The sequence below is a fragment of the Gymnogyps californianus genome, unplaced genomic scaffold (assembly GCF_018139145.2).
Source record: "Gymnogyps californianus isolate 813 unplaced genomic scaffold, ASM1813914v2 HiC_scaffold_33, whole genome shotgun sequence".
In the NCBI taxonomy this organism is placed as follows: Eukaryota; Metazoa; Chordata; class Aves; order Accipitriformes; family Cathartidae; genus Gymnogyps; species Gymnogyps californianus.
The window spans coordinates 1179821-1206732 of NW_026114213.1; the positions used below are offsets into that span (position 1 = coordinate 1179821).

General features: G+C 40.1%; 1 protein-coding gene across 22 annotated transcripts in view; it reads right to left on the bottom strand.

Annotated features, from left to right (window-relative positions):
* The window catches only part of LOC127028488 (single-stranded DNA-binding protein 2-like), a 214564-nt gene that overhangs the window by 20457 nt on the left and 167195 nt on the right, over nt 1–26912 (bottom strand). For 7 of the 22 annotated variants that reach the window (XM_050914253.1, XM_050914249.1, XM_050914241.1 and 4 more), the window contains 6 exons: nt 16722–16781; nt 13511–13577; nt 13249–13319; nt 9457–9524; nt 8165–8213; nt 6369–6404 (listed from right to left, as the gene is read on the bottom strand). In XM_050914253.1, the coding sequence (XP_050770210.1) occupies nt 6369–6404; nt 8165–8213; nt 9457–9524; nt 13249–13319; nt 13511–13577; nt 16722–16781 (351 nt within the window). Of the gene's footprint in view, nt 1–6368; nt 6405–8164; nt 8214–9456; nt 9549–13248; nt 13320–13510; nt 13578–16721; nt 16782–26912 lie in introns of all 22 variants that reach the window. The other 15 variants (XM_050914239.1, XM_050914243.1, XM_050914230.1 and 12 more) reach the window with 9 other exon arrangements.

Here is a 26912-nt window from a genome sequence, read left to right on the forward strand (position 1 = left end):
ACTTGTGCACTAAGCTTATGTAGTGATCCTGACCGGAAGACCACTGTACATCAAGGAGTTAGTGATCCACAATGCAGTTAACCTGAGTAGGCCCAGGCCTGTGCTGCACTGTGCTGCACGTACATCTCGGCCTTCAGACCTGTGTTGCACTGCACAAATCATTTGGCCGCAGGATTAACTCAGCCAGATCATTGTACAAGAGGAGCCTGCAGGCAGCTCCCACTTGGTACCCGCGATTACGCCTTGCCTTTATCTAAAAATGCAACGAGAAGTTCTCACACGAGCATCCTTCCTGTTTGCCAGTAGAAATGATGAATAGAGTTGTTTCCTTTTAAGAAAATCCTATAATAGCTCGAATGACCAAAATGCGGTACCCCTTCCATGGATGGGATCTGGGTCTGCATGGCGTGCTGTGCATGAATTGGTGGGCCGTTTGATGCTACACCACTCGGGGTTCCCAGCATCTAAAGTGACATAAGTTTATCTATATTATTCTCTCTTTCTTTACAGTGTTAGCTCTAATAAATAGCATTTTAAACGATACTTTACAGAGTCTGAGAGCCTTTCTTAATGGGATCATAACAGACCAGCACCTCCTGGTGCAAAACATTTGGTGTAGTCAGCAGGATCCAGTGAGAAATGCCTTTCACAAGAAAGAATAGTGAAGAAGAGAGAAACTGGGTGCCTGGCTGACCCTGCAAGCAGCCAGGGGGGGGCATTTGCAAGGTATTTAGCCCAGGTAGCTTCACCAATGGGTTGGAAAAGTGAGGAGGAATTGTCTGAATGCCCCACCTCAGCTGAAGTATTGTCTTGTCTTAGAAAGCAGGGGCTGGGGAAAGGAAAAGGCAAGGAATATTTGCGCTGTCTTTGGTTGTTACTAACATGCTTGATACGGACTTGGGGGCATTTAGAGCTGATGCAAAATGAACTGCATGAGCTGCAGGCATAGCTCCTCATGGCAGCCCCTGGGCAGCAAGCGGTGGTGCAGGTGCCCGCGGTGCAGGGAGGGGTGCACGGAGCAGCCCAGGAAGGGCAGTGCTGAGGTATGAGCTATTTGCCAGAGGGATGAATGGTAGGATGAGGATCCCTGGTTCTCTGGTGAGGACAAATGGACATAGGGATCAGAGGATGAGTGAGGCAATTGCATTTCATCTGGTCATTAGTGAGTCACAAAGCAAAGGGCCTCCGGAGGCATCCCAGCAGGCTGTCTCAGTGTGTGATTTTACACAGCCTGAGTCACAAGATTTATTGAAAGCATACTGGCAAAAGCCGGGAGAAAGGCTTTTGCACTGGCTATTGCAAGTATGGGACTTTGGACGCGATAGTATAAATTTAAATCCTAAAGAATTAAAGTGTTTGGGTGTCATCTCGCAAAACCCTATGATTACCCAGCGACTGAGAGGAGCGCAGGGTAATGTATCCTATTCCCTGTGAGCATAGCTCCAGGAAGCTTTAAAAGTAGAGTATCCCTCGCCTACCATTTGGGACGATAAAGCAGAATCCTGGAAAAGTATAGCTGAGACTGATCAGTATTTATGGGAATCGGCCACACGGCAAGGCATGTATTTGCATAACTTGTAAAGTCCTGATATGGAACCTTTTGCACCCAGCATGAAAACCTGCGTGTTAGAGGGCGCCCATTTGCCTTGAAAGGACCAATAATTTCCTTGCTAGGGGCTGCTGTGGGAAGACCTATCACTAGGACAGCTTGGTGATTATCAGACTGAAAAAGAGGAGACGGAGCCTGATGCATTTCAAATGCAACAGCTGAAGGGAAAGGTTACACAGAAAGAGATGTTTCTGGCACTAATGCAGGCATGAGTGCCTAGGGAGCAGATAGATGGCAAATCAACTCCTTATTTGTGGAGTTTGCATAAGAAAGCAAAAGAAAAGAGGAAGGTGTGAAGGGAAGTGCGGAGCATTAGGATATCAGTCCCACCCGCATCACCCTCTGTCGACAGTGAAGATGCATCCTCCCCAGCTGCCTCTAAATACCCCAGCCTTTCTCCTTGGAAACAAGAATAGGAAATGTGTGGTCCCTCTCCAGTATGGATAATAAAGGGAGCTAGCTGGGAGGACCATCGCCCACACATTCTGCTTGTAATACATTGGAGCTGGCATGATAAGCAATGGGTTATGGTCCTGCTGGAAACTGGGGCAGAAGTAACCCTAATTGATGGAAATCCATTCCATTACCCCAAGAATAAACTGATGAATATTAATTATTCAGGGGGAGGGGAGAAGAGCCGGCTCAACAAGTTTCTCTGATCTTGCAATTAGAAGGATACCCATCATTTTTGGCTCAAGTATGGATTACAAGAGTGCCTGAATATATCATAGGGCACAATCCGTTAGCAGGCAAGACCTTTTATACCACTAGGGGAAGATATGGTATCCAATCAGCTCAGATCCGGGCACTTATGGTAGGGAGGATTGTGACTTCCCCCATTGTGCTGACCCTCCTCCATCCTATAGCCTTAAAACAATACTGGTTGCCTGGGGGGCATGCTGAAATTTCTCAAACTATTAAACAGTTTTTAGAAGCTGGAGTTATCAGACAGACACATTCACCTTTTAATAGCCCTATTTGGCCTGCAAAGAAACCAGATGGGTCCTGGCATATGACTGTGGATTACCAGCTTTTGAACAAAGCCGCCCCTCCCATGGCTGCCGTCGTGCCAGACATCTTCACCCTGTTCGAGCCGCTGGAAGCTGAGGCAAGCACCTGACATGCTGTTATTGACTTGGCGAATGCCTTCTTCAGTATTCCTATTGCTGAAGAGTCTCAGGAACACCTTGCCTTTTCCTGGGAAGGCCAGCAGTACACCTTTACAGTGCTGCCTCAGGGATACCTGCATAGCCCCATGATTTGTCACGGGATTGTGGCTCAGCACTTGGAGGAGCACAGCCTGTCCCCAGTGTCAACTGTTCCATTACATTGATGACATCCTGCTGACTGGACCTACAGAGCAGGATGTTGGAGAGGCACTGAGCAGTGTCGTGGACACCATGAGGGGGCATGGTTGGGAAGTCAATCCACAAAAAGCACAAGGGCCAGCAGCTGAAGTAAAATTTTTAGGCTTCATCTGGCAAGGACCCTGCTGGATTATGCCTGAAGCTGCAAAACAAACAGTACTTCATATAGCTGAGCCCCAAAGCAAGGTTGATGTGTAGCGCTTTGTAGGATTACTGGGGTACTGTCCAGTTTATCCCACACAGCACAGATTTTAAGACCTCTGCATAATGTAGCAAGAAAGAGGAACCAGTTTGTATGGGGGGAAGATGAAAAAAGAGCTTTCAAACCAGCTAAGCACCCTGTCTCCTATGCTGTTGCACTGGGTCCTAAGCAACCTCACAAACCTTTTGAGCTGGAAGTCCTAGTTTCAGGAGATGATATTGCTAGCACGTTGGAGCTTGTGGCAAAAAGGTGAAGGGAGGGGAATCCCGCTTAGCTTCTGGTCATGTCGGCTCCCCCCCCCCCGGCACAGAACTACATGCCTTTTGAAAAACAACTACTGGCTGCATATTGCGCTTTAGTAGAAACTGATCGAGTCACTGGGGGAGAGACTGTTACTCTGAATGTGGGCTTGCCTATATTGCAGTGAGTTTTGTCTAATGATACCAACTATAGAATTGGAAACGCACAACAGTCCAGCACTGTAAAAGGGAAATGGTATATTCATTCTCACACTAAATCCAAAACACAGCACTGTACCAGCTACTAAGAAGAGAGTTAACTCTGTCCCAGTCGAAACCAGGACACCCATGCAGGCAAAGCCAGGTCCCCACAAAATCAGTGCCTTGAAGGAAAAAATAGCCCAACTAGAACTGACAACTGTATCTCAACCTAGTTTGGAGCCGCTACCCCCTGCCTGGGCTCAGGAAGCCCCACCATACAAACACCTCACTCCTGAGCAGCGACAGTGTGCCTGGTTCATGGATGGATCAGCAAGATATGTTAAGGGGGAGAGGTGGTGGAAGACTGCCACCTTTAATTCTGTCAAGCAAATCTCTTTGACTCGGCAAGGCAAGGGGGGTAGCAGTCAGTATGCGGAACTAATGGCTGTGCTCATGATATTAGAAGAGACCTCCAGTCCCAAGCTATGCATATATATATCAACTCCTGGGTGGTGTATAAGGGATTAACCGCATGGGTTAGTAAGCAGCAAGCAGACAATTGGACAATACACAGGAAAACATTGTGGGGTCAGGACTTATGGAAACAGCCCAGAAATGTGCGAATTTGAACCTGTGGGTTCAACATGTTGATCTCCATGTCACCTGGGGTGTCAGGGAGGGGTGGGAGCACAATGCCACAGTTGATCAATTAGCTCAAATCCTCAAGCCCTTGGTAAATGGGCCCATGAAAAATCTGGGCACCTGGGTGTTGATGGTACATACACATGGACCCAAAGTTGGGGCCTCCCATGTACCTGGGAAGTCATTCAGGAGCTAGTGCAGCGGTGTGCAGTCTCAAAGGTATTGAAAGATAAAAAGTTGCCTCAGCAGTCTTACGGGCAAATTCAACGAGGCCCTGTCCCTGGCTATACCTGGCAAATAGATTACATTGGGCCCTTACCAAAAGCACAGCAGTTACAGTACATATTGGTAATAGTTGACACATTTACTATGTTGCTGTGTCCCTGGCTACACATGCCGACCAGAAAGGGACACTGAAAGGCCTGTGATTACTTAGCCAGTGGATAGGCCCACCCACCTGTATCCAGTCGAACAATGGGTCTCATTTTACAGGCGAAAAGGTTCAACATTGGGCTGCCGAGCACAAAGTACACTGGATATACCACATGCCTCATCATCCCAGGGGAGTTGGCCTAATCAAGCAGACCAATGCCTTACTGAAGGAACAGTTACATATGCTGTTCCTCTCACACTCTGCATAACTGGCCAGCAGTGCTACAACAAGCTGTAATGAATTTGAATAATAAAGTATACTTCCAAGGCTATATCTCCTACCAGCTTCTATTACATCACCAGCACTATGAGGTACAATCCAAGATATTGACAGTCTCATGACTCACTGTGAGTCAGAGGCAACTGCATGTATCGGACTCCCCAAAGGAAATTCATCCCTGCAGAGATCCTGGCAAAGGGACCAGAGGCCATGTACCTAATCCTAGAGGAGCAGGCAAACACACCTCATTATGTGCCTCAACATATGCTGTACATAAAATAATGCCTTTGATTTATCTCATGCAGAACTTCTATGTGGAGCCTCACACTGCTGCTTTTGTTTGCTGCATGCTATGTATAAACAAACATGAAGTGTTGGATGCCGCTGCCCACTGGCTGCACTAAAGCTCCTTCCTGTCTACTATACAAGTAACTGGACTGTTTGGTGAAATTTGCACCACCATTGTCTTACAGGACATGGGAGGAGGGGTGGAGCCCGATGGCAGGAAATCTTCAATAGTCCTAGCCCTAATATTGCTGCTCTACACTTATTTTCACAACCAGTATTTGTTTTACTTGTCATTATCCTTGTACTATTATTATTTGTAGTGACTAGCTTATGTATAAGAAACTTTCTATTAGCTGAACCACTTACTAATATAATCTGTAACTTATATTTAAGAAAGGTAAACTATATGTGGATCAAGGGGTGGAATGTAGTAATCCTGACCAGGAGACCACTGTACATCGAAGAGTTAGTGATCCACATAACAGTTAACCTGAGTAGGCCTAGGCCTGCACTGTGCTGCACTGTGCTGTGCTGTGCTGCACATACAGCATAGCCTTCAGGTCTGTGTTGTGCTGCACAAATCCTTTGTGCAGCACATGTCACCTGGGGTTGAATGACAGTTAATACTAAGAAAAAAGAATACCAACTAATCCATAATAAATTAAGACAACGTTTGTGAAATAAAACCAAAACAGAATATGGAGGGAAAAAAAGTTTTCAAGTCTCTAGAAGGTAATTATAAGAATAAAAATATCCTTTAAAATGTTAGCTATAGGGACCCATTTATACATCTTTGGGGAGATAAAATCTTCTTCTAATTCTTCAAATGCTTTTTTTCCTGAAGAAGTTCAGAAATTCATGCATAATATTGTATCACCAAAGAAGTTGGGGGTTTTTGTCCTTTATTATTGAAGACAATATATTTTGTTGGTTATGGAAACATATGCTGAAATAAAACAGTACTCAGGGCAATTTAGAGCAGACTGATAATGATTCTAGTAATGAATATCAACATATGCACCACAGATGGCAGACAAAACAGCTAATTGCAGATCAGATGTTCAGTTCTCAACCAACACACAAGGATTCTTCATGTAGACAATAATTTCTTTGCCTAAATAAAATGTAACATCTATTTTAATGAGCAAATACATAACAGTGTACTTACTACATAGTTCCCAGGAGATGCTGAAGAATAAGGTATCTGTAATATCAACAGAAACAAAACAGTAATTTCTTCTGCAGAGAGATGGTATCCATACCTACATTTATTCAGTCATATGTTAAAGCATATTTGTATAATTAATTTTAAAGACAAAGTTAAAGATTATGGGAAAATGCTATTGTTAACAAACACACAGCACCTTTTCTAATTAACAGCTTATTGTATGTTCAAGACTAAAACTTGCAATATAGTCATAAACAGAATTTAATACCAAATATTTCAAATCAAAATATTCCTGTTTAAGATTACTGTGTCCTGGAACCCACTTTACTGAAATCAACAGGAATAACATAATTCACATACTTAAATGTATGCAAGTTGAGGTCTGATATCTATTATTTTGTACTAAGTGATGCATGCATGTTGAACAGCCAACATCATTCTTGTAAGATACCAAGTTACAAACTCTAGTACCAATGCCAGTCCTTGTGTCTATCATCACAAGAATCTTCTGATTCGTAGTGTGGGAGGCACAATAAGCTCTGTAAAGATCTACAATCTTGTAAAAGGTTCAGTTGTAAGATTATTAATGTAATATGCTTTATAAAGTTCTAAGCTTAAGTAGCACATACTTGCATTTAAGTCAACAGGACTTCAGAGTCATACCGAACAGGGACTAAATTTCTATGTCCTTATATGTACTGAATCTTGATTAAAACCCAGACCATAAAAGGAAAAGCATCTCTCTCCATTTCTTTCAGCCGAGAAGATACTAATTTTATTTCTTTGCATTACTCTTTCTTTTTTTTTAAAAGGACAGTGTCCTAATTTAATTTCAAATTCAATTTTGGTATTTGTTACAAAGGATATTTGGAGAAAAGCAGTTGCCTGCAAAGAATCCGTTTTTCTTCTTTATGAAATAGTCTTTGTGATGATTGTCTCTGAAGGAGCAGGGAGCAATACCGTTATAGGAGGATGGGGTATGACTTAAACTCAATTGAGAAATGACAAAATTATTTTGTAGAATAAGCATTTTCCATGGTTGCAGACAACTTGTCAGCCAACTAATTTTTACAAATGTATCTAGTACTGGACTTCTCAATTAATTTCATAGAGTGAAAATGTTTCAACTATGAGTTGAAAAATACCCTAGTGCCCATTTTAGTTGAGTGCATGCAAAAATAAAGAGAGGAAGAGTTTCAGCTCTTTTTTTTCTTAATAGTAATTCAGTAGAAATAAAAAATCAAAACTGAGAACAACAAAAAGAACCAATATCATCTGGCAAGCCAGACCCATCTTATCCAACTGCAAATGCTGATGTCTTGCAAGCATTTGCTCTATGATTCTATGTTCCCTAGTTAACAGGAGTAAATGTGCTTTTGTTATGTAAAATATGTAAGCGCATGTTAGGATAAATCTTCTCAAACTATGATTTCTGTAGAGCTTGCTAGCCAGATAGTATTGACCTAACTCTTCTTACTTACACTAAAGGAAGCTAAAATATATTTTAAATATACTCCAGGAAAACTTTTTTGTTAAGGAAGTTCTGTAACTGATGTAGAGCTGTTGTGTGATTATGAACAGAGCTGGATATTTGCAGTCAAAAATGGTCAATGAGTTCTCTGTTAAGACATGGTCCTCACTGTACCTACTCTGCATTAGGGTTAAAAGGAACATGATATAATGGGGAAAAAATATAAAGCATGCAAGTAGATTTTGTTTCCTGTGGTTTGGTGTATTGATGAAAAACAACTCCCTTAATATAAGATGATGTCTAATATATTTAAATATTTACTTACAGAATTGGCACTGGTTGGGTTTGGCCAAGGTCTACCACCGCCTGGACCCCTGTAACAGAAGATGAAAAATGAGAAACAGAACGACCCCCCAGCTTCTGACCAATTATGAGGAAGCAAATGTTTTCAAGTAATCTGTTCCCAGATTAAGTTAGGATATAGCTTTTTAAATTGTAATAAAGTGTGATTATAAACCATAACTACACCAAGTTATAATGGTATAGCAAAATTATCATTATTGCACTACCTTCTTCATTTAATCAGTTTATGAGATGATTAAAGATAATTCATTTATTATTAGAACCTTGCCATTTACATTTAAGACATTTCAGTTCCTAACTCATTCTATGGCCTTTTCAGGACACTACCTGCTATAACTGTATCATAAGTCTTTCATCAGTAGCCACACTGCCAGAGGCTATAGTGGAGATGATATAGTTTTGCATCAGTGCCAGAACACTTGCAGATTTAGGAAGCGTCAGACATTCCCCTATCATGTTCTCAATGGAACAATTTGAAAGACGCTGCAAATTTGTGCCTCTTATAGTGCTTTCTTCTTGTTCAGGGAGAATTTAACTCTATGTTACATAGAGATAATGTTTTATTGTGGCACAAAAGTTTTAAAGAGAGTAAAATACAAGTTGCAAAATTCTTTAAGTTCTCATGAAGAGTGTTTTTCTTTGTACTTTGTTCACATTTTAAAAATATTTGGAGGAAGTATCACACATTCCGCAAAAGTCTATTTACAATATAGACCAAAGCAGAAAGGTACTAAACTGTAAGTGCAATTTCAGCCATAGAAATGTACTCTTGCTTACATAATTAAATACCTTCCTGAAAGACTGTAGCAAACATATATTGAGTATGGGTCTAGAATATTGCAAATATAGTAAGGTTTCATTAGTAAAAGTAATGCTAGTTCCTTATAAATGTTTTGATTAAAACTATTTTTTAGAAAAACAAGCCATTTGCTGTAATACGTATCTAAGAATAATAACAACTATATTTCTATAGGGATATATTTATATATTTTATATATTAAAAATTGAAAACATGCCATTTTATACATACATTTTAAGCATATATTTAGATACGTATCTAAAATTAGTTTGCTACTTGACTTAGGCTGCATTATCTCCACAGAAATCACATAAACATGAAATTTACCATACAGCAGGCAAAATGGAAATTTTAGACTTTTCAGACATTCTTTTATTTTATTTATATTAAATGTTACTTCTACAATGAAATAAAGTTTTTTTCTAAATATTATAAGATTTTATTATTATGCTTACATGTTCATTCCAGGCATTCCCGGGCCACCTAAAGCATTCAGCGGGGGTCTCATTGCACCTCCATAGTTCTGCAATGATAACCAAGGGTCAGACTACCACAAAACAAAAAAACAAAACCAAAGAGGAGAGGGAAAGAAAGGACAGCAGGTTAATGATATCCCTACATAGCTGCTGACTAGATAGGCCAATGTAATTCATTCTCTCAGGAGTTTCCATTGTTGACTTAAAAAAATAATATTGTTATCCCCAAGGAAAAAGAATTACATGTACTACTCAAACAATATAAACACACTAAGAATACTTAAAATGTCAGTTGTTTCAGGAGGAATTATTTACACATATAGAGATCAAGTCAATGGCCAGTGAGGGGCAGGTTTTATAATGTATTCAACTTTTATATCAAGGGAGCTCAATCAAAATAAGAAATCTGGAGTGTTCTGAGATTTGTACATTATAAAATTTAAATAAAATTATTTTTAATTAGATTTTGTTAATGAACAGTGTATCAATAAATGCTTGTATGAAATTACACCACATGATATCACTTTTATAACATATAAAATAACTATTAATTACATTTATCTTCTAATCAGTCTATTCTAATAAATCTAAGGTAACTAACCAATATGAAAATTATTTAATATGATAATGAATGTCATAACAATGCCAATAAACATATTGCCCAAGGCCTATAAAATCAGAGTTTGTGCTTTGATAATATTATGGCAAAAACCTAGCAACTGTACTATTTATCTGAAAAATTAAATTATATCTATTTTTATTTAAATGAACGCAGAGCAATCTTTCTCACCTCACAAGCATAATTCACTCTGTAATCTCTGTTAATCCTGCTAAATTTTTCTGATATTCCAAAGGAATGGATAATAGCATATTCTCTAAAATGAACAGCTGTGCACTTTGAAGGGGGGGGAAATGATTTACTTGAAAAAAATCCTAAATCATTGTTGCTGTTTTCCAATACTAGAACTAATATGCTCTACTTTTATACTATAAACTACATATATTATACTATAACCTATATGACTCAATTTTCTGGATGTTCTCTATATTGGTCAGATTCACAAATCCATGTCAAAATGAAGTCATGAAGACCTGGGAGAAATCCAACAATGAGATTCAAAGTATTGGTCTGGTGCTGTATATACGTTGAGTGATACGAGACATATCAGTTACCTAGAACTGATCTAGAACTACAAGAGGATGTTCTGTTGCTGCAAACAAAACCCCCACACTTATAATTTCCTTCATTATTAGAAACTCCCAAAAGTGTCCCATAGATAGCTGGTTTGCAATAATAGGTTGTCCTGGTTTTGGCTGGGACAGAGTTAACTCTCTTCTTAGTAGCTGGTACAGTGCTGGGTTTTGGATTTAGTGTGAGAATCATGTTGATAACACTCTGATGTTTTAGTTGTTGCTAAGTAGCGCTTATCTTAAGCCAAGGACTTTTCAGTCTCCCATGCTCTGCCAGCAAGCAGGTGTGCAAGAAGCTGGGAGGGAGCATAGCCGGGGCAGCTGACCTGAACTAGCCAAAGGGGTATTCCATGCCATGGAACGTCATGCCCAGTATATAAACAGGGGGGAGTTGGCCGGGAGGTGCGGATCGCGGCTTGGGAACTAACTGGGCATTGGTCAGCGGGTGGTGAGCAATTGCATTGTGCATCACTGGTTTTTCTCTTCCCCCCCCTTACTTTTTTTTGTTATATTCCTTTTCATTACTATTATTATTATATTTCATTATTACTATTGTTAGTATTATATTTTACTTTAGTTATTAAACTGTTCTTATCTCAACCCATGAGTTTTACTTTTTTTTTCCTTTGCTTTCCTCCTCCTCACCCCACTGGGAGGAGGGAGGGGGAAACAGCTGCGTGGTGCTGAGTTGCTGACTGGGGTTAAACCACGACATAGGTCCAAAGGCTGCAAACTGATGTCTTCTAGATCCAACTGTGCCATCTGAAGATAGTATTATTCATAGTAGCTAGTCATCAAGCACTACTCATTCCTGCCTTTTTTTGTAGTGCTGGCAGACTGATTGGTGTGCATGCTCAGGCAAAAGTCAGCCAGATTAACTCAAACCACCTCTTTAACCTGAGTTATCCTAGATAATTTTGCCTGACAGATTAGAGGATGCTCACAGTAACAACTCCTCTGTCAGAACTGTAGGGCAGTAACTGGTGGGTAGCCAAAGCAGCTAGGCACAGTAACATCTTCAGTTGGCACTACTGGATCTGGAAGAGGACACAGTCTTACTGTAACAAAACAGTAGTTCTGTATCTATTTTATTTCATTTTCACATCTTGATTTGGAGGGCTGAACCATTCTCCTTATTTGGTCTGTCTGGTATCTCCCCTCTTTACTTTAGTTCAAGAATCATTTGTGTGGACCTGGGTTAAAGATCTTTATGGAATCCTGCAGGGATAGAAGAATTCTACTCAAATGTACTTCTCGGTCATAAAATATTTTCATTAACGCTACTGATACATAGGTTCCTTCAGCTGCAGCTATGCTCTCTGCAAAAGTTATTGCCCTAATTTGTTCCTTACAACTTTTTAATCAGTCACCATCTCCACTGTTTATCTGGTGGTTGAGTTGTTCATAAAAGTGCTCCCTAACTTCTGGTGGTCAAAATGAGCCAGATTAGCCAAGACTTATTTTTTAAATATTTAAGATAATCCAATTGTTTTTGACTAGAATGCATTAGGGAGCATGTGAGAAGCTCATCAGCAGAGGGGACTTGGAATAAGTAGCCAGTCACATATTGTAGGTAGCAGCCTGTTCAGCTGGCATAACTGCAGCTTGAAAAAGCCTGAACCAAAGCCTTTGGAGCTTTTCAAAGACTCAAGCATTTACAACTGTATACCACTTTTTGCTTCAAGTTATTTAGTTTAAAACAGTCTAGAATCATAAAATATAAAACTGAGGTAACTTTTCTGGTTTTGGAGGACTTAAGTCACACTATGTATGTCTTTACACTGAAAAAAATTGTTTACAGTCATGGTTTATATTGACATAAGTATATGACAATCATATAGGCATCAAAGCATTTCTACTGGTAATAGCTTATATCAGTTGGGAAACAAACATATAAATGCTATACTTGATATAAGCATTTCTATACCAGCACATTAAGGGTTTCCCATTTACTGCCTGTGCAGCAAGGCAGCAGGCTGATTCTTGCAATTCAAGGTTGCTTCGCTCCTTGAAAACAGAGCTAGAGAGATGCTTATGATTGATAAGGAGGAGAAATGGCAGCGTGAACTTCAAATTTTACATTAAAATCTCTCTGGCATTCAACAAAAATCTAGATCAATAGTGGATGAAGAAAAATCTTCAAAGAATATTTTTGGGGTTTTTTACTACAAAGAGTTTGACTAACTTAATTGTATTAGATTAATTCTTCCCTCCTAAACAGTGCAATTAATTAGGTTGGGAGGATAAGGAAACACCTACTCAGTCCTTGAGCTCCTTTACAAATCTTAGCCTTTAGTTATAACATACACTGTCTGGGGGACAAACATAACTTTTCTGAAATAAGCAAGTTACTTAAGTAAGCTTTAATTTCAATTGTTAATTAAAATAACTTATTCTTGAATTTGAGACTTTGTACAGCTGCAACTCAGTATTAATTCTATAAGAGATAAAATTTATTTTAAAATGGGATTAGAAGAACAGGTCCTGGCACATTCTATCTTCAACTCACAGAAAGCCAGAGTAATATAGTATAAGTACAGATCCTGTCAATAAAAAGAGATATATATCCATGGAAGGTACCTGTGGTCCTAAAGGAACCATTCCTCTTGGGGGAGTCATTCTCTGCATTGGCCCACCCATGTTTGGATGCCCTGGAAAGAAAATTATGCAACTTGAACAGCTATGCAATATACAAGCATGTTCTAAAACAACTTTAACAAATAATCCCTTAGTTTAACAAAGAGCTTACAAAATTGCAGTAAGCTTTGAAACATAAAGAGAAAGACACAAGTTTGAGATCATAGTACTTTTGAACATTCCAAATAATTATTTCACACTTCACCTTGCTGCCGTGTTGGGTCCATCCCACTAGGCAATAATGGCTGACTTCCTGGGACACCTCCAAGTGCCTGCAGACATAGAAACAGTATTAAAAGGAGATAATACACTATAATTTGTGTTAAACATATAATACAGGTATTTTGTTTTTAATTCTCAGATGTTTCTTCCGAATCAAGAGCAATCTGGAAGAGATGCCTAAGACCCTGATTATGGATTTGCACAAACAAAATCTTGGGCTTCCATGGAATTATGTATAAATAATCTCCAAAATATACTCTTGCCTAATTTTCTTTCTTTTTTCCCCAATTCGTCCTTTAATTTACCTTACCTATTTTTTAACCTCAGAACATTACCTATTTCTTGGTTACCTGGTAATTTATCCTAAGCTTAAATTTTTACAGTTTTCCTTTTTAACCATTATTTTAACATCTTCCTTTAAGAGGCCAGAATGTGAAGATTGTAATCTTCTCTGAGAATAAGTCATAAATGAGCCAACTTCACAGCATTCAAAGGGTAAATTAGGGCTGTGATATGAGTGATATTTTAGCTTCCACTCTGCCTTACTCTTGAAGGACATCAATGCTAAAATAAGCTTATTATCAATCTACAGGAGAGTAGTACAAGAGTCACAAAACTTGCTCCTAAATCAAGCATGAAGATATATTGTGTTGTTACCTCACCTCTGGTCCAAATCAAACATATTATTTTTAAATCCCCAGGTTTTTATCTGCCCTTTGAGTTTATAGTAACCTTTAGGTTTAAGGCTAATTTCTACAGTCTCTTACCTATAGTTTAGTCAACTAGAAAAATGTTGTTATAAATGGATCTTTGTAGTTGATCCATAAAGTGCTATTTAACATTTCAGAACAACAACACATTTTCAGTAAAAATGTATCATCTGGAGTAAATAAATCTGGTGTTATGAAAGTAATCTACTCAGGCAATACAGTTATTGCTTACTGAGGGAATGGTTCAGTTACTCTTGACTTGGAAATACTGTGGTAGTTTGGGATATATACAAAGGGGAACCATCTGCAAATACTCCAAGGTTTATTTCCACAAGAGGTAGGAAATTCAAAATTAAGATCCACATTGTTACTTCATTTTAACACCTACTCAAAAGGTATTCTATTGTAGTGTTTATGGAATATATATTAATCTGAGACTACATAATTTAAATCAATACTAGTGAAGCAAGAACTGTTCATTTCTGTCAGAGATGACAGGTGATAAATAAGGGCAAGGAGGGGGGAACTGCTGTAAGCCCATTTGACTGAAGACTTAACTCATGCAGTAATTAGTGTGGATAGTTACATAAGAGACTGCAGTTCCTTTCCAGTGTTACTTTTCAAGAAAATTGCACAGCACAATGCATTGCCAAGAGCAGATGCTCTTGTAAGACTAGATGAGCGAGTACTAGAGGCACTTTAGGTGCATTAGTGTGATACTCAGTATATGCTAACTTTCCTTGCTAAAAAGCTTAAAATTAGCTCAGATATCCTTACACAGCGCTGCACTGTGCTGTGTACGCATGCCCTTTGTTACACTTCCTTGCATAAGAAATATAATCCCTACTGCAATGCATTAAGCGATAGAATTATAGTTACAGTGGGAACTTCAAGTCTGATTTTTACTGACTTTCATGTAATCAAAATTTTAACCTTAAAGCTGCATTACAATAGTTTATTACTTCCACACACTGCCCATATATACTGTAACTTACAGTATGGCAGCATTGCCAAAAGCAGTAATTCATGAATGTAGTACAATGTAAATGAATTGCAAGAGCTGTAATTCACTAAGATTATGTTACAGTTAAAATAATTTAATGTACAGACAAAAATAGCTGAAAAATAGTTCTGAAACTAAAACTGCAGGTTGATAGCACTTTTATAGCATTTACCTCATCCAGTTTTTACCTGCCAGTATTTATACAATTCAGAAATGTAGAAAGAGAAATTAAAAAAGTGAAAGCCAAACACTTGTGTATCTTTGGCTAACATTATTGAAAGGTGCAAAAAGCAGGAAGATATCTGATACTGAGCTACAGTATATCTATAACAAATATTTAACTAAAGCCCTAATAGTGTACTCTTATATTGTCCCTTGATGATCACTTCAGGAATGTTAAGTCACCTATTTCCCTTGTGAGTAAGTAGCTATGCTATAGATAACTTAACCTGCTCTCAAACATCATCAAGAGGAACATCTGAAGAAGTCTTGCAACCTGAAGTGTCCAGCTCACTAAAATTTAAACTTCAACTTTCTGGCAATGTTGTGCCAGTGCTCAAGATCATTTTGTTGACATTGTGCCATACAGACATAAACAATAGCCAGAACTGAGGCTGGAGCAGAAGAGTCTCCTCATCAAGCTGTGACCACAAGAAAAGCAGCCCTGGAAGTCTAAGCTGCACAGAAAGCCCCTATTCCAGCTATCCTATAAAACTTTTCCAATCTTTTAATTGACTCAGTTTCACTTTAAGAGCTCAACTGATAATTTCCATCTGCTTATCTCTAACTTTTCATCTACTAACTACTGTGTTCTCCTCATCTATCTACACTAAGGAGAACAAAAATGTAAAAATTTGTAAAAATGCAAAAGTTATCTGCTTCCAGAACCATCTCTTCACAGATAGGCCAATAAAGGTCTCTACTGACAAACAGCAGCTCATTACTCATTCTGTAAGAGGCACAGTGTACTTTATGATATCTTTACCTCATCAATAATCTCCATAACTGCAAAGTAAAAATACTTTACACATCTAACAAAGAATAGGAGGGAGTGATGCATTTTATGCATAATTAAGTAAAAAAATTCTCAGTGCTAACTGCTTAATGTGGTTAGGAAAGTTTACAGAATATAACAACCATGGAGACATTCTGCTGCCTTCTCAGAGGAGACAGCACTGATTGGCTAAGGTTAATGAAGCACTGCACGAGACAACTATATTCTCCCTCTGTAGACAGACTTAATGCACAATAAATTTTGAGGTGTAGACACTAATTAAGCATAGGAAAGTGAGCTGAGAGTGGTGTGTTTTATCACACACCATATCAAAATAGCCATTTAATGGTCAGACAAAATGGGGTAGAGAGAAACTAGGTGAGTTTTGTATGTCAGAGAAATTGGTAGTCAACGAGAGAACATTCCCTGTTCTCAATATTGCACCATGCCCCTGGAACACAAATGTGCATCAGTGATAAATTCTTACCTGATTGGGTATTCTTAAAGGTGGCCTTGGACCTCCAGGGTATCGAGAGGACATGAAAGGCTATGGAAAAAAAAGTAGTGCTGAATAATTCAAGTTAGCTTGTAAATACTGTGTTGAGTCATTGGGCATATGGCTTGTGTCATGCTCAAACCTCAGGAATCCAGCTTACATGCTTCCATAAAGCATCCAGTACATTATTCTGCAATGTTTAGCTATAACTAAATAAATTTAAAGATTCTTAGTGTATCTATCTACTAAGATACATTATTTTAAAATATAAAATTTTGCTACAGCTGTTGTGAAGGCAGATATAAACAACTTAATGCATCAACTATGAAGAATAAGAAACCATTTAGATCATATAATCACGCATCTAATTTTTTGACTGGATAAGGGGGAATACAAAAGAAAAATGTTCTTGGAAGACTCAAGAGGTAAATAACAGCATAATAATTAGCAAATACTTTCCCTTCACTTTTTTATAATAATACAGTAAAATACAATACAAGATTTAACCTGCGAGGGCACGGATTTCAAGTTCAAGTCATAAATATCTAGAACTTTGCTGTTGATGGATCTAGAACTTTTGGTGGTGGTGAACTATATTAACTCAGTATTGTACTCCTTCCATCCCTCCATACATAGCTCCATGCTCATTACAACTCTTCCTCTCTCAAAACCAAATATCCACTCAATTCTCATACCATCCTGCACTCTGTGAGATTCTAGTGGCTCTTTGCTACTACTATACTACTTTGTAGCCTAGAAAAAAGTTCAATCCCTTAAACTAGGTCCAGAAATAAATGATAAACAAATGGTAGCATCAGCAAATAGCTTTAACATCTCTACTTGTTCCACCTCAAAGTGTGACAGCAATCTGGAAATCTAAAAAGCAGGGAGATTAGTGGCAAGTTCGAGATCTACAGGAAAACAGCACAAACATCTGACTAAACATATGATGAAGAGGTTTATTTTGGCAAGCAAACATACCTATAATTCCAGAAGAAAATGAAGACTAAATGTAAACTTTGATTGTGAATACAGGGACAAAAAAGACTGTTTCCTTTAAGAGCTTGAGGGGAAAAAAAACCTTTCCATGAGGTTTCCTCTCAAACCTTCTACTAATACACTAGCATCTTCTCTCCTGTGCCTAAATTGCTGGGCACTGGGAAAGCAAAAACGCCATAAAACTTTATATTATGAAACAGAAGCTCACTTCCATTCATGAAACTGCCTAGCAGTCATAAGAGAAATGAGATATAAAAGAAAGGAGTCTCATAGAACTTCCCAAGAGAAATCTCTTATGACAAATGAGCTATTGCAGAAACCCACTCTTTGGGATCTCTTAGAAATAAAACAAATGTACCTTACCAGAAACCATCTCCTCTTCTATAGCTAAGGAACACAAACAGGTCACTAAAACTCTATGGTCAACATCATTGCTTCAAGAATGAATGGCATATTTGGGCTCTGTCAGCTGTACTGTGTTATAAACTATGTCAGTTGTCATCATTATTAGTAATACATGTAAAAATATTAGTAATAACTAGCAACATAATTATGTTACTAATAATTAGTAATATTTTTCACATGATCTGCAGAAAAAAATTAACTGAACCTTTCACATGTCAGAATCAGATGAAAGTTGTAATAATAATCTTCTACATAAACACATGTTCCAAAAAGATACTAGAAAGAAATTTAAAATACAGAGGGTTTACAAACTGGAGAATAAAAGTTAAATGACAGTTGTGAAAAGATTACATTAGTGTGCTGGTTTTGGCTGAGATAGAGTTAATTTTCTTCACAGTAGCTAGTATGGGCTATGTTTTGGATTTGTGCTGGAAACACTGTTGATAATTCAGGGATGGGGCTACAGGGGTGGCTTCTGTGAGAAGTTGCTAGAAGCTTCCCCTGTGTCAGATAGAGCCAATGTCAGCCAGCTCCAAGACGGACCTGCCGCTGGTCAAGGCTGAGCCAATCAGCAACGGTGGTAGCGCCTCTGTGATAACATATTTAAGAAGGGGAAAAAGTTGTTGCGCAACAGCAATTGCAGCCAGGGTCAACCCACCACAGTCCTTTGTGGCGCCCAACGTGGGACATGAGGAATTCGAGATAAGAATAGTAATTGGGAGAGGTAATGGGCAAAACATGAACTGAACAATGTTAGAGAGCGGAATGATTGTGGGGAATTTCGGTTATTGTAATTGTGGTGAAGGGACAAGGGGTGGATTGTGTGTAAATTGTCCACTTTTGTTCGGTGTTGTGATGATGTTATTTTGATTTTGGTGTAGGGAATTCTTTTTGTTGATGTGAGTGAAGTTTGAGAAGTTTGTGAAGATTGTGTGATGAATGTGGATTTTAATGATAATTCTTAAATATGTGATTCACAGAGGCGAGGGGTGGAATGTATTGGGTTTGCATGGCAAGGTTTTGGTAGCGGGGGGGCTACAGGAGTGGCTTCTGTGAGAAGTTGCTAGAAGCTTCCCCTGTGTCCGATAGAGCCAATGCCAGCCAGCTCCAAGACGGACCCACCACTGGTCAAGGCCGAGCCAATCTGTGACGATGGTAGTGCCTCTGTGATAACATATTTAAGAAGGGGGAAAAGTTGCTGTGCAACAGCAATTGCAGCCAGGGTCAACCCACCACACATACCAACAGACACTATGGCTAAACCAGACACTATGACTAAACCAGACACTATATCAGTCGCCCCTATAACTAAAAAGAAACAATGGAAGCGGAAGTCAGCTCATTTAGTAAGAGATGAAGAAGCTTCTCCTAAGAGGGAGCAGGAGGGAGAATCAGAAGAGGCAGCCTGTTCTGCATCAGAGCAGTCACAGGAACAGGAGGAGGAAGAGACTGAAATCATAAATGAGACAGAAACCACCCGATCCCTATCCCTAAGTGAGCTGCGAGATATGCGAAAAGATTTTAGCCGTCAACCAGGCGAGCTAATTCTCAGCTGGTTACTCTGATGCTGGGATACTGGGGCCAATAGTCAGGAATTAGAGGGTAAGGAAGCCTGGCAGCAGGGATCCCTTGCTAAGGATAAGGCCATTGACAAAGGCATTGGAAAAAAGGCAGGAGTCCTCAGTCTTTGGTGGCGACTCCTGTCAAGTGTGAAGGACAGGTATCCCTTCAAGGAAGAACTTGCAAATTCCCAAAGCAAATGGATCACCATTGAGGGAGGTATCCAGTATCTGAGGGAATTAGCCATGGTGGAGATGATCTATAGCAACCTGCATGACGACCAGGTATCCAAAGACCCAGATGAAATCCGGTACATGCGGTCCATGTGGCAAAAGTTTGTACGAAATGCACCAACATCATACGCCAACATCCTGGCAATAATGAGCTGGACAGACATGGAGGCACCAACTATAGATGGACTGGCCAGACAACTCCAAGAATACGAAGATAATCTCAGTTCCTCCATGTGGACCTGTGTCTCGGCTGTGGACAGACTGACCCAAAAATTGTCCAAGCAAGCCAAGAAGGATAGGTCTTCCTCACCCACACCAACCAAGGTCTCAGCTATTAAGAGTCAGCCTTTTTCTGTTCAAGGGAGAGGGTACCGGTGGCACACACCACGTGCAACCCTGTGGTTCTTCCTGCGTGACCAGGGCGAGGACATGAGGAAGTGGGATGGTGAACCTACCTGGAGACTAGAAGCTCGGGTACAGGAACTGCAAGGAAAAACAACAGCCAAAAAGCATCCATCCAGGAAAATTACTTCTCCAGTGTCTGTTGGGCAGAGTAGAAGGGCTGATCTTACTTTTGACCCTGATGAAGGGACTTCTGGTTTGCAGTTACAAAAATCAAGTAATGAAGACTCTGACCAGGAATAGAGGGGCCCTGCCTTCGGCCAGGCAGAGGCAAGGGACAACCGGGTTTACTGGACTGTGTGGGTTTAATGGCCTGGCACATCAGATCCACAGGAGTATAAAGCTCTGGTGGACACCGGTGCACAGTGTACTCTAATGCCATCAGATTACAAAGGGGCAGAATCCATCTGTATTTCTGGAGTGATGGGAGGATCCCAAGAACTGTTTGTGTTGGAGGCTGAGGTAAGCCTAACTGGGAATGAGTGGCAAAAACACCCCATTGTGACTGGCCCAGAGGCTCCATGCATCCTTGGCATAGACTATCTCAGGAGAGGGTATTTCAAGGACTCAAAAGGGTACTGGTGGGCTTTTGGTATAGCTGCCTTGAGTACGGAGAAGATTAAACAGCTGTCTAGCTTGCCTGGTCTCTCAGAGGATGCTTCTGTTGTGGGGTTGCTGCAGGTTAAAGAACAGCAGGTGCCAATTGCTACCATGACAGCGCACCGGCGACAATATCACACCAATCGAGACTCCCTGATTCCCATCCATGAGATGATTCATCAATTGGAGAGACAAGGAGTGATCAGTAAGACTCATTCACCCTTTAATAGTCCTATATGGCCAGTGTGAAAGTCTAATGGAGAGTGGAGGCTAACAGTGGACTATCGAGGCCTGAATGAAGTCAAACCACCGCTGAGTGCTGCCATGCCAGACATGCTAGAACTCGAATACGAACTGGATTCAAAGGCTGCCAAGTGGTATGCCACAATTGATATTGCTAATGCATTTTTCTCAATCCCTTTGGCAGCAGAGTGCAGGCCACAGTTTGCTTTCACTTGGAGGGGCGTCCAGTACACCTGGAATCGACTGCCCCAGGGGTGGAAACACAGCCCCACCATTTGCCATGGATGGATACAGGCTGCACTGGAACAGGGTGAAGCTCCTGAACACCTGCAATACATTGATGACATCATCGTATGGGGCAACACAGCGGAGGAAGTGTTTGAGAAGGGGAGAAGAATAATCCAGATTCTTTTGAAAGCTGGTTTTGCTATAAAACAAAGTAAGGTCAAAGGACCTGCACAGGAAATCCAGTTTTTAGGAATAAAATGGCAAGATGGGCATCGTCATATCCCAATGGATGTGATCAATAAAATAACAGCTATGTCTCCACCAACTAACAAAAAAGAAACACAAGCTTTCTTAGGTGTCATGGGGTTTTGGAGAATGCATATTCCAGGTTACAGTCTGATTGTAAGCCCTCTCTATCAAGTGACCCGGAAGAAGAACAACTTTGAATAGGGCCCTGAGCAGCAGCAAGCCTTTGAACAAATTAAAGGGGAGATCATTCGTGCAGTAGCCCTTGGGCCAGTCTGGACTGGACAAGATGTGAAAAACATGCTTTACACCTCAGCCGGGGACCACAGCCTCACCTGGAACCTCTGGCAGAAAGCACCAGGGGAGACTCGAGGTCGACCTCTAGGGTTTTGGAGCCAGGGATATAGGGGATCTGAAGCCCATTACATTCCAACTGAAAAAGAAATATTAGCAGCATATGAAGGAATTCGAGCTGCTTCAGAAGTAGTTGGTCCAGAAGCACAGCTCCTCTTGGCACCTTGATTGCCTGTGCTGGGCTGGATGTTCAAAGGGAGGGTCCCTTCTACACATCATGCAACTGATGCTACATGGAGTAAGTAGGTCGCACTGATAACGCAATGGGCTCGAATGGGAAACCCCGGCCGCCCAGGAATTCTGGAAGTGATCACAGACTGGCCAGAGGGCCGAAACTTCGGAGTGTCACCAGAGGAGGTGACTCGTGCTGAAGAGGCCCCCCTGTATAATAAATTACCAGAAAATGAGAAGCAATATGCCCTGTTCACTGATGAATCCTGTCGCATTGTGGGAAAACATAAGGATGAATTATTTATAGCTCGGTGGGCCCATGACACCTCAGGACATCTAGGAAGGGATGCAACATACAAATGGGCTCGTGATCAAGGAGTGGACTTGACTATTGATGCCATTGCACAGGTTATCCATGAATGTCAAACGTGCACCATAATCAAACAAGCCAAGCAGCTAAAGCCTTTTTGGTATAGAGGACGATGGCTGAAATATCAATATGGGGAGGCCTGGCAGACTGATTATATCACACTCCCACAAACCCTCCAAGGCAAGCGCCATGTGCTTACAATGGTGGAAGTGACTACTGGATGGTTGGAAACATACCCTGTGACCCATGCCACTGCCTGGAATGCTATCTTGGGCCTTGAAAAGCAAGTTTTATGGCGACACGGTACCCCAGAAAGAATTGAATCAGACAACGGGACTCATTTCCGAAACAACCTCATAACCACCTGAGCCAAGGAGCATGGCATTGAGTGGGTGTATCACATCCCCTATCATGCACCAGCCTCCGGGAAAATCGAGCGATACAATGGACTGTTAAAGACTACATTGAGAGCAATGGGTGGTGGGACCTTCAAGCATTGAGATACACATTTAGCAGAAGCCACTTGGCTAATTAACACTAGAGGATCTGCCAGTCGACCTGGCCCTGCCCAATCAAAACCCCTGCGCACTGTGGAAGGAGGTAAGATCCCCGTAATACATATAAGGAACTTGTTGGGAAAAACAGTCTGGGTTATTCCTTCCTCAGGAAAGGGCAAACCTGTTTGTGGGATTGTTTTTGCTCAAGGACCTGGGTGTACTTGGTGGGTAATGCAGAAGGATGGGGAAGTCCAATGTGTACCTCAAGGTGATTTAATCCTGGGTGAAAATAATCCTTGAGTTGAATTGCATGTTATGGGAATTACTATAGCAGGAACCCCTTGTTGCTAGCCAAGCTAGGAGCAAGGGGAGGAGTTCATTGCAATGTTAAACCCTATAACCTGGCCCAAAGGGACCAGGGGTGGAGATTGTAATGGAAATATAACTTTAAATTGTTGTAACCCATGATTTGAGTTGCATGTTATAGGAATTACTATAGCAGGAACCACCTGAACCAATGGAGGAGAAGCCTTACAAGAAGCAGTGCAAGTGCAGCAGTGACCTGACCTGAGCTGGCTTTGGGGCCCAATAACTTCACGCAACACACCACATCTCCTGTCCTGAGTTACCACCATAACAGATGGAGCCCAACATCATGGACTAAATGAACTCAATGGACATTTTGTGGACATTTTACAGACATTTCACAGAGGTGGTCCATAGACTAAGGGAATGATATCTGTGTATTATATCAAAGGATGGGAAGGGGAGTGGTGGTTAATGAGGATGTATTGGATAGTGTGGGACCTGAGCATGATGTAAATGATATGGAATAAGGGGTGGAGAATGTGCTAGTTTTGGCTGAGATAGAGTTAATTTTCTTCATAGTAGCTAGTATGGGGCTATGTTTTGGATTTGTGCTGAAAACAGTGTTGATAATACAGGGATGTTTTAGTTATTGCTGAGCAGTGCTTACAGAGTCAAGGCCTTTTCTGCTCCTCATGCTGCCCCACCAGCGAGTAGGCTGGGGGTGCACAAGAAGTTGGGAGGGGACACAGCTGGGACAGCTGACCCCAACTGCCCAAAGGGATATTCCATACCATATGATGTCATGCTCAGCAACAAACTAGGGGGAAGGTTGGCGGGGGATGCTGCTTGGGGACTGGCTGGGCATCGGTCGGTTGGCGGTGAGCAATTGTTTTCATTTGCATCACTTGTCTTTCCTGGGTTTTATTTCTCTCTCTTTGTGATTTTCCTTTTCATTACAATTTATTATTATTATTATTTGATTTTATTTTATTTCAATTATTAAACTGTTCTTATCTCAGCCCACGAGTTTTCTCACTTTTACCCTTCCAATTCTCTTCCCCCCAATCCTACTGGGGGGGAGTGAGCAAGCAGCTGTGTGGTGCTTAGTTGCTGGCTGGGGTTAAACCACGACAATTAGTAAAAAGAGCCTTTGAAATTATGTGCTATAAAAGATGGAGGCTTCTTCATGCCCTCTATCTGATAGTGAGATTCTATGATAAAAAGAGAGAAAAAAGGGTTGTGTGTGAAGCAGTAAGAGTGGGAGGAAATCAGAATCTAAACAGTTTCCTTAAAGGTCAAGTAATTGCATTCTATGGAGTGCAGCACACTAGTGTACTTGATTTACTATATTCAGCAAACAGTACTTTATTTACAGTTGTACATCTCATAAAAGGGATGTCAGCAATATCTCTCAAGTCAGTCATATTTTAACATAGTATCACATTACATGATATTATTATATAATAGTGCATAATTCACAGAATGTCTACTCTTTCAACTTTTATATTTCCTTTCAAGCAGGATGGAACTCATTTTATCACCTTTAATTCTAGCTATGTCCCCTCTCTTCCCAATGGGTTTACTGTTCTATTCAGTTTATAAAAATACCAAAAAAATTAGCAACATATTTTTGTACAGAATCGAAAGCTTATAAAAAGTGCTTTTCATCCTCATGTCAATGCTGCACAAAATGTAAGAGTACAAAGTTCTGAAACAGATCGTCCCGCTGCATTAAGCAGAGGTTTGCTCATACAAAAATCAAAATTTTACTTTTCAAAATATGACTCCTTTTGTTTCCAATGTTGGAAAAAATGGCAATATCCTGGAAAACCAGGAAACTACATGAGGATTAGGGGAAGACAGTAGTTTAAACAGTTCAAAGAGGTTTAAAAAAAACCAAAAAAATTTCAAAATCAATGTAGATACACACTATGGACCTGCAAAGATCAGTCTGATGGATATCGGTATCGTTTAACTTTAGCCATGTAATTTAGCAGCAGGAATTAGGTATCTTCATTCCTTGTACAAACAACATCCCCTCAGTAGACAATTCAAAATGGCTTTAAAGGGATGCTGGAGGATTTCTCCCTCCTTATCTTTCTTACTGTTGGATGCTTGTTCAAATTAGCAATTTGGGAGGATATTCTGTGACTGCAAAGGGGCTGACATAGAGGATCATGTACCCAGCAGATTCCTGGCCAGTAGAATAGTTTCTAGGAGACTAACACATGTGAGCTAGATTAAAGTGACTGCAAGGACTGAGTGAACCTGTATATGGGTGGTTTCACTCCACACTGTCTTGGAATCAGAAGAGATGGAAAGGTGCCATCTGTACTTATTTGGGAGGCTTCACTGATCAATGACTTTAAAAAAGGATAGACTTTTTATATCCTTTCACATAAGCTTAAAAAAACCATTTTCAGTTCACTATTTCTGTTTTGAAATGCAAAGAGATGTTTGTTGTTACTGATTTTTAATTCACTAACTCATTTTGGTTATTTTCACTATCTATGTGCTATTTAAATTTAGGGGTTTTTATAGCTAATAGTAATGCTAGGCAGGAAAAGAAATGGAAAAGTTCTTTTTGCTCTGTCTTACTGTAATAATGCTGTGCTAGAGCATTAGGTCAGCTCTACTAAAGCACAACAAGGCTAAAAGTAATATATTAAAATAATATGGATTGAGCTAATATAAGAATGAACAACTGCCACTAGATGTCATGACAGCCTTATATTACTTTGGTGGGTTGGATTTTGGGTGGGATTTTTTGCTTTAAGTAAGAGCAATGTGTAACATTTGTATTTCAAACATGCTGTCAACACATTATTCCCATGCTTATCCTAGTATTTCTGATGATCAAAACTGGTGAATGAAGCAAACTACATGACAATTCCTTTACATTATATATGCACTTTAGAAATAAGGTTTAGAGGTTAGCTCAACTAGAACAAATCTTAACAAATTTGCTACGAAACAGTAACACATTTAAAAACATACTTATATGTCCAAAAGGTATAGTCAGTGGTAGAATTTAATTTAAAAAAAAATCTAACAAACTAAAAAAGTGAACTGTGAATTATAAACCACCTGTTTCCTCCAAATCTCAGTTGGCACTTGATGACTTAACTATTTAGCAGTGTCTCCCAGGTGAGTTAAGTACAATCTCAATGTTTTTATCTACCTGAGTGCCTTGGAAAAAAAAAAGAAAGATTCTTTTATATAGATGCAGACATGGCAAACTTTTTGTCAGCCAGGTAATAAAAGAGGTGAAGATAACTGGGGTTTCATTAAATATGCATTTAAATGTTTCTCATAATTGCACTGCTGTCCTGGTTTTGGCTGGGATAGAGTTAATTTTCTTCCTGGTAGCTGGTATAGTGCAGTGTTTTGGATTTAGTAGGAAAATAATGTTGATAACACACTGATGTTTTTAGTTGTTGCTAAGTACTGTTTATACTAAGTCAAGGATTTTTCAGCTTCTCATGGTCAGCCAGCAAGAAGGCTGGAGGGGCACAAGAAGTTGGGAGGGGACACAGCCAGGACAGCTGACCCAAACTGGCCAAAG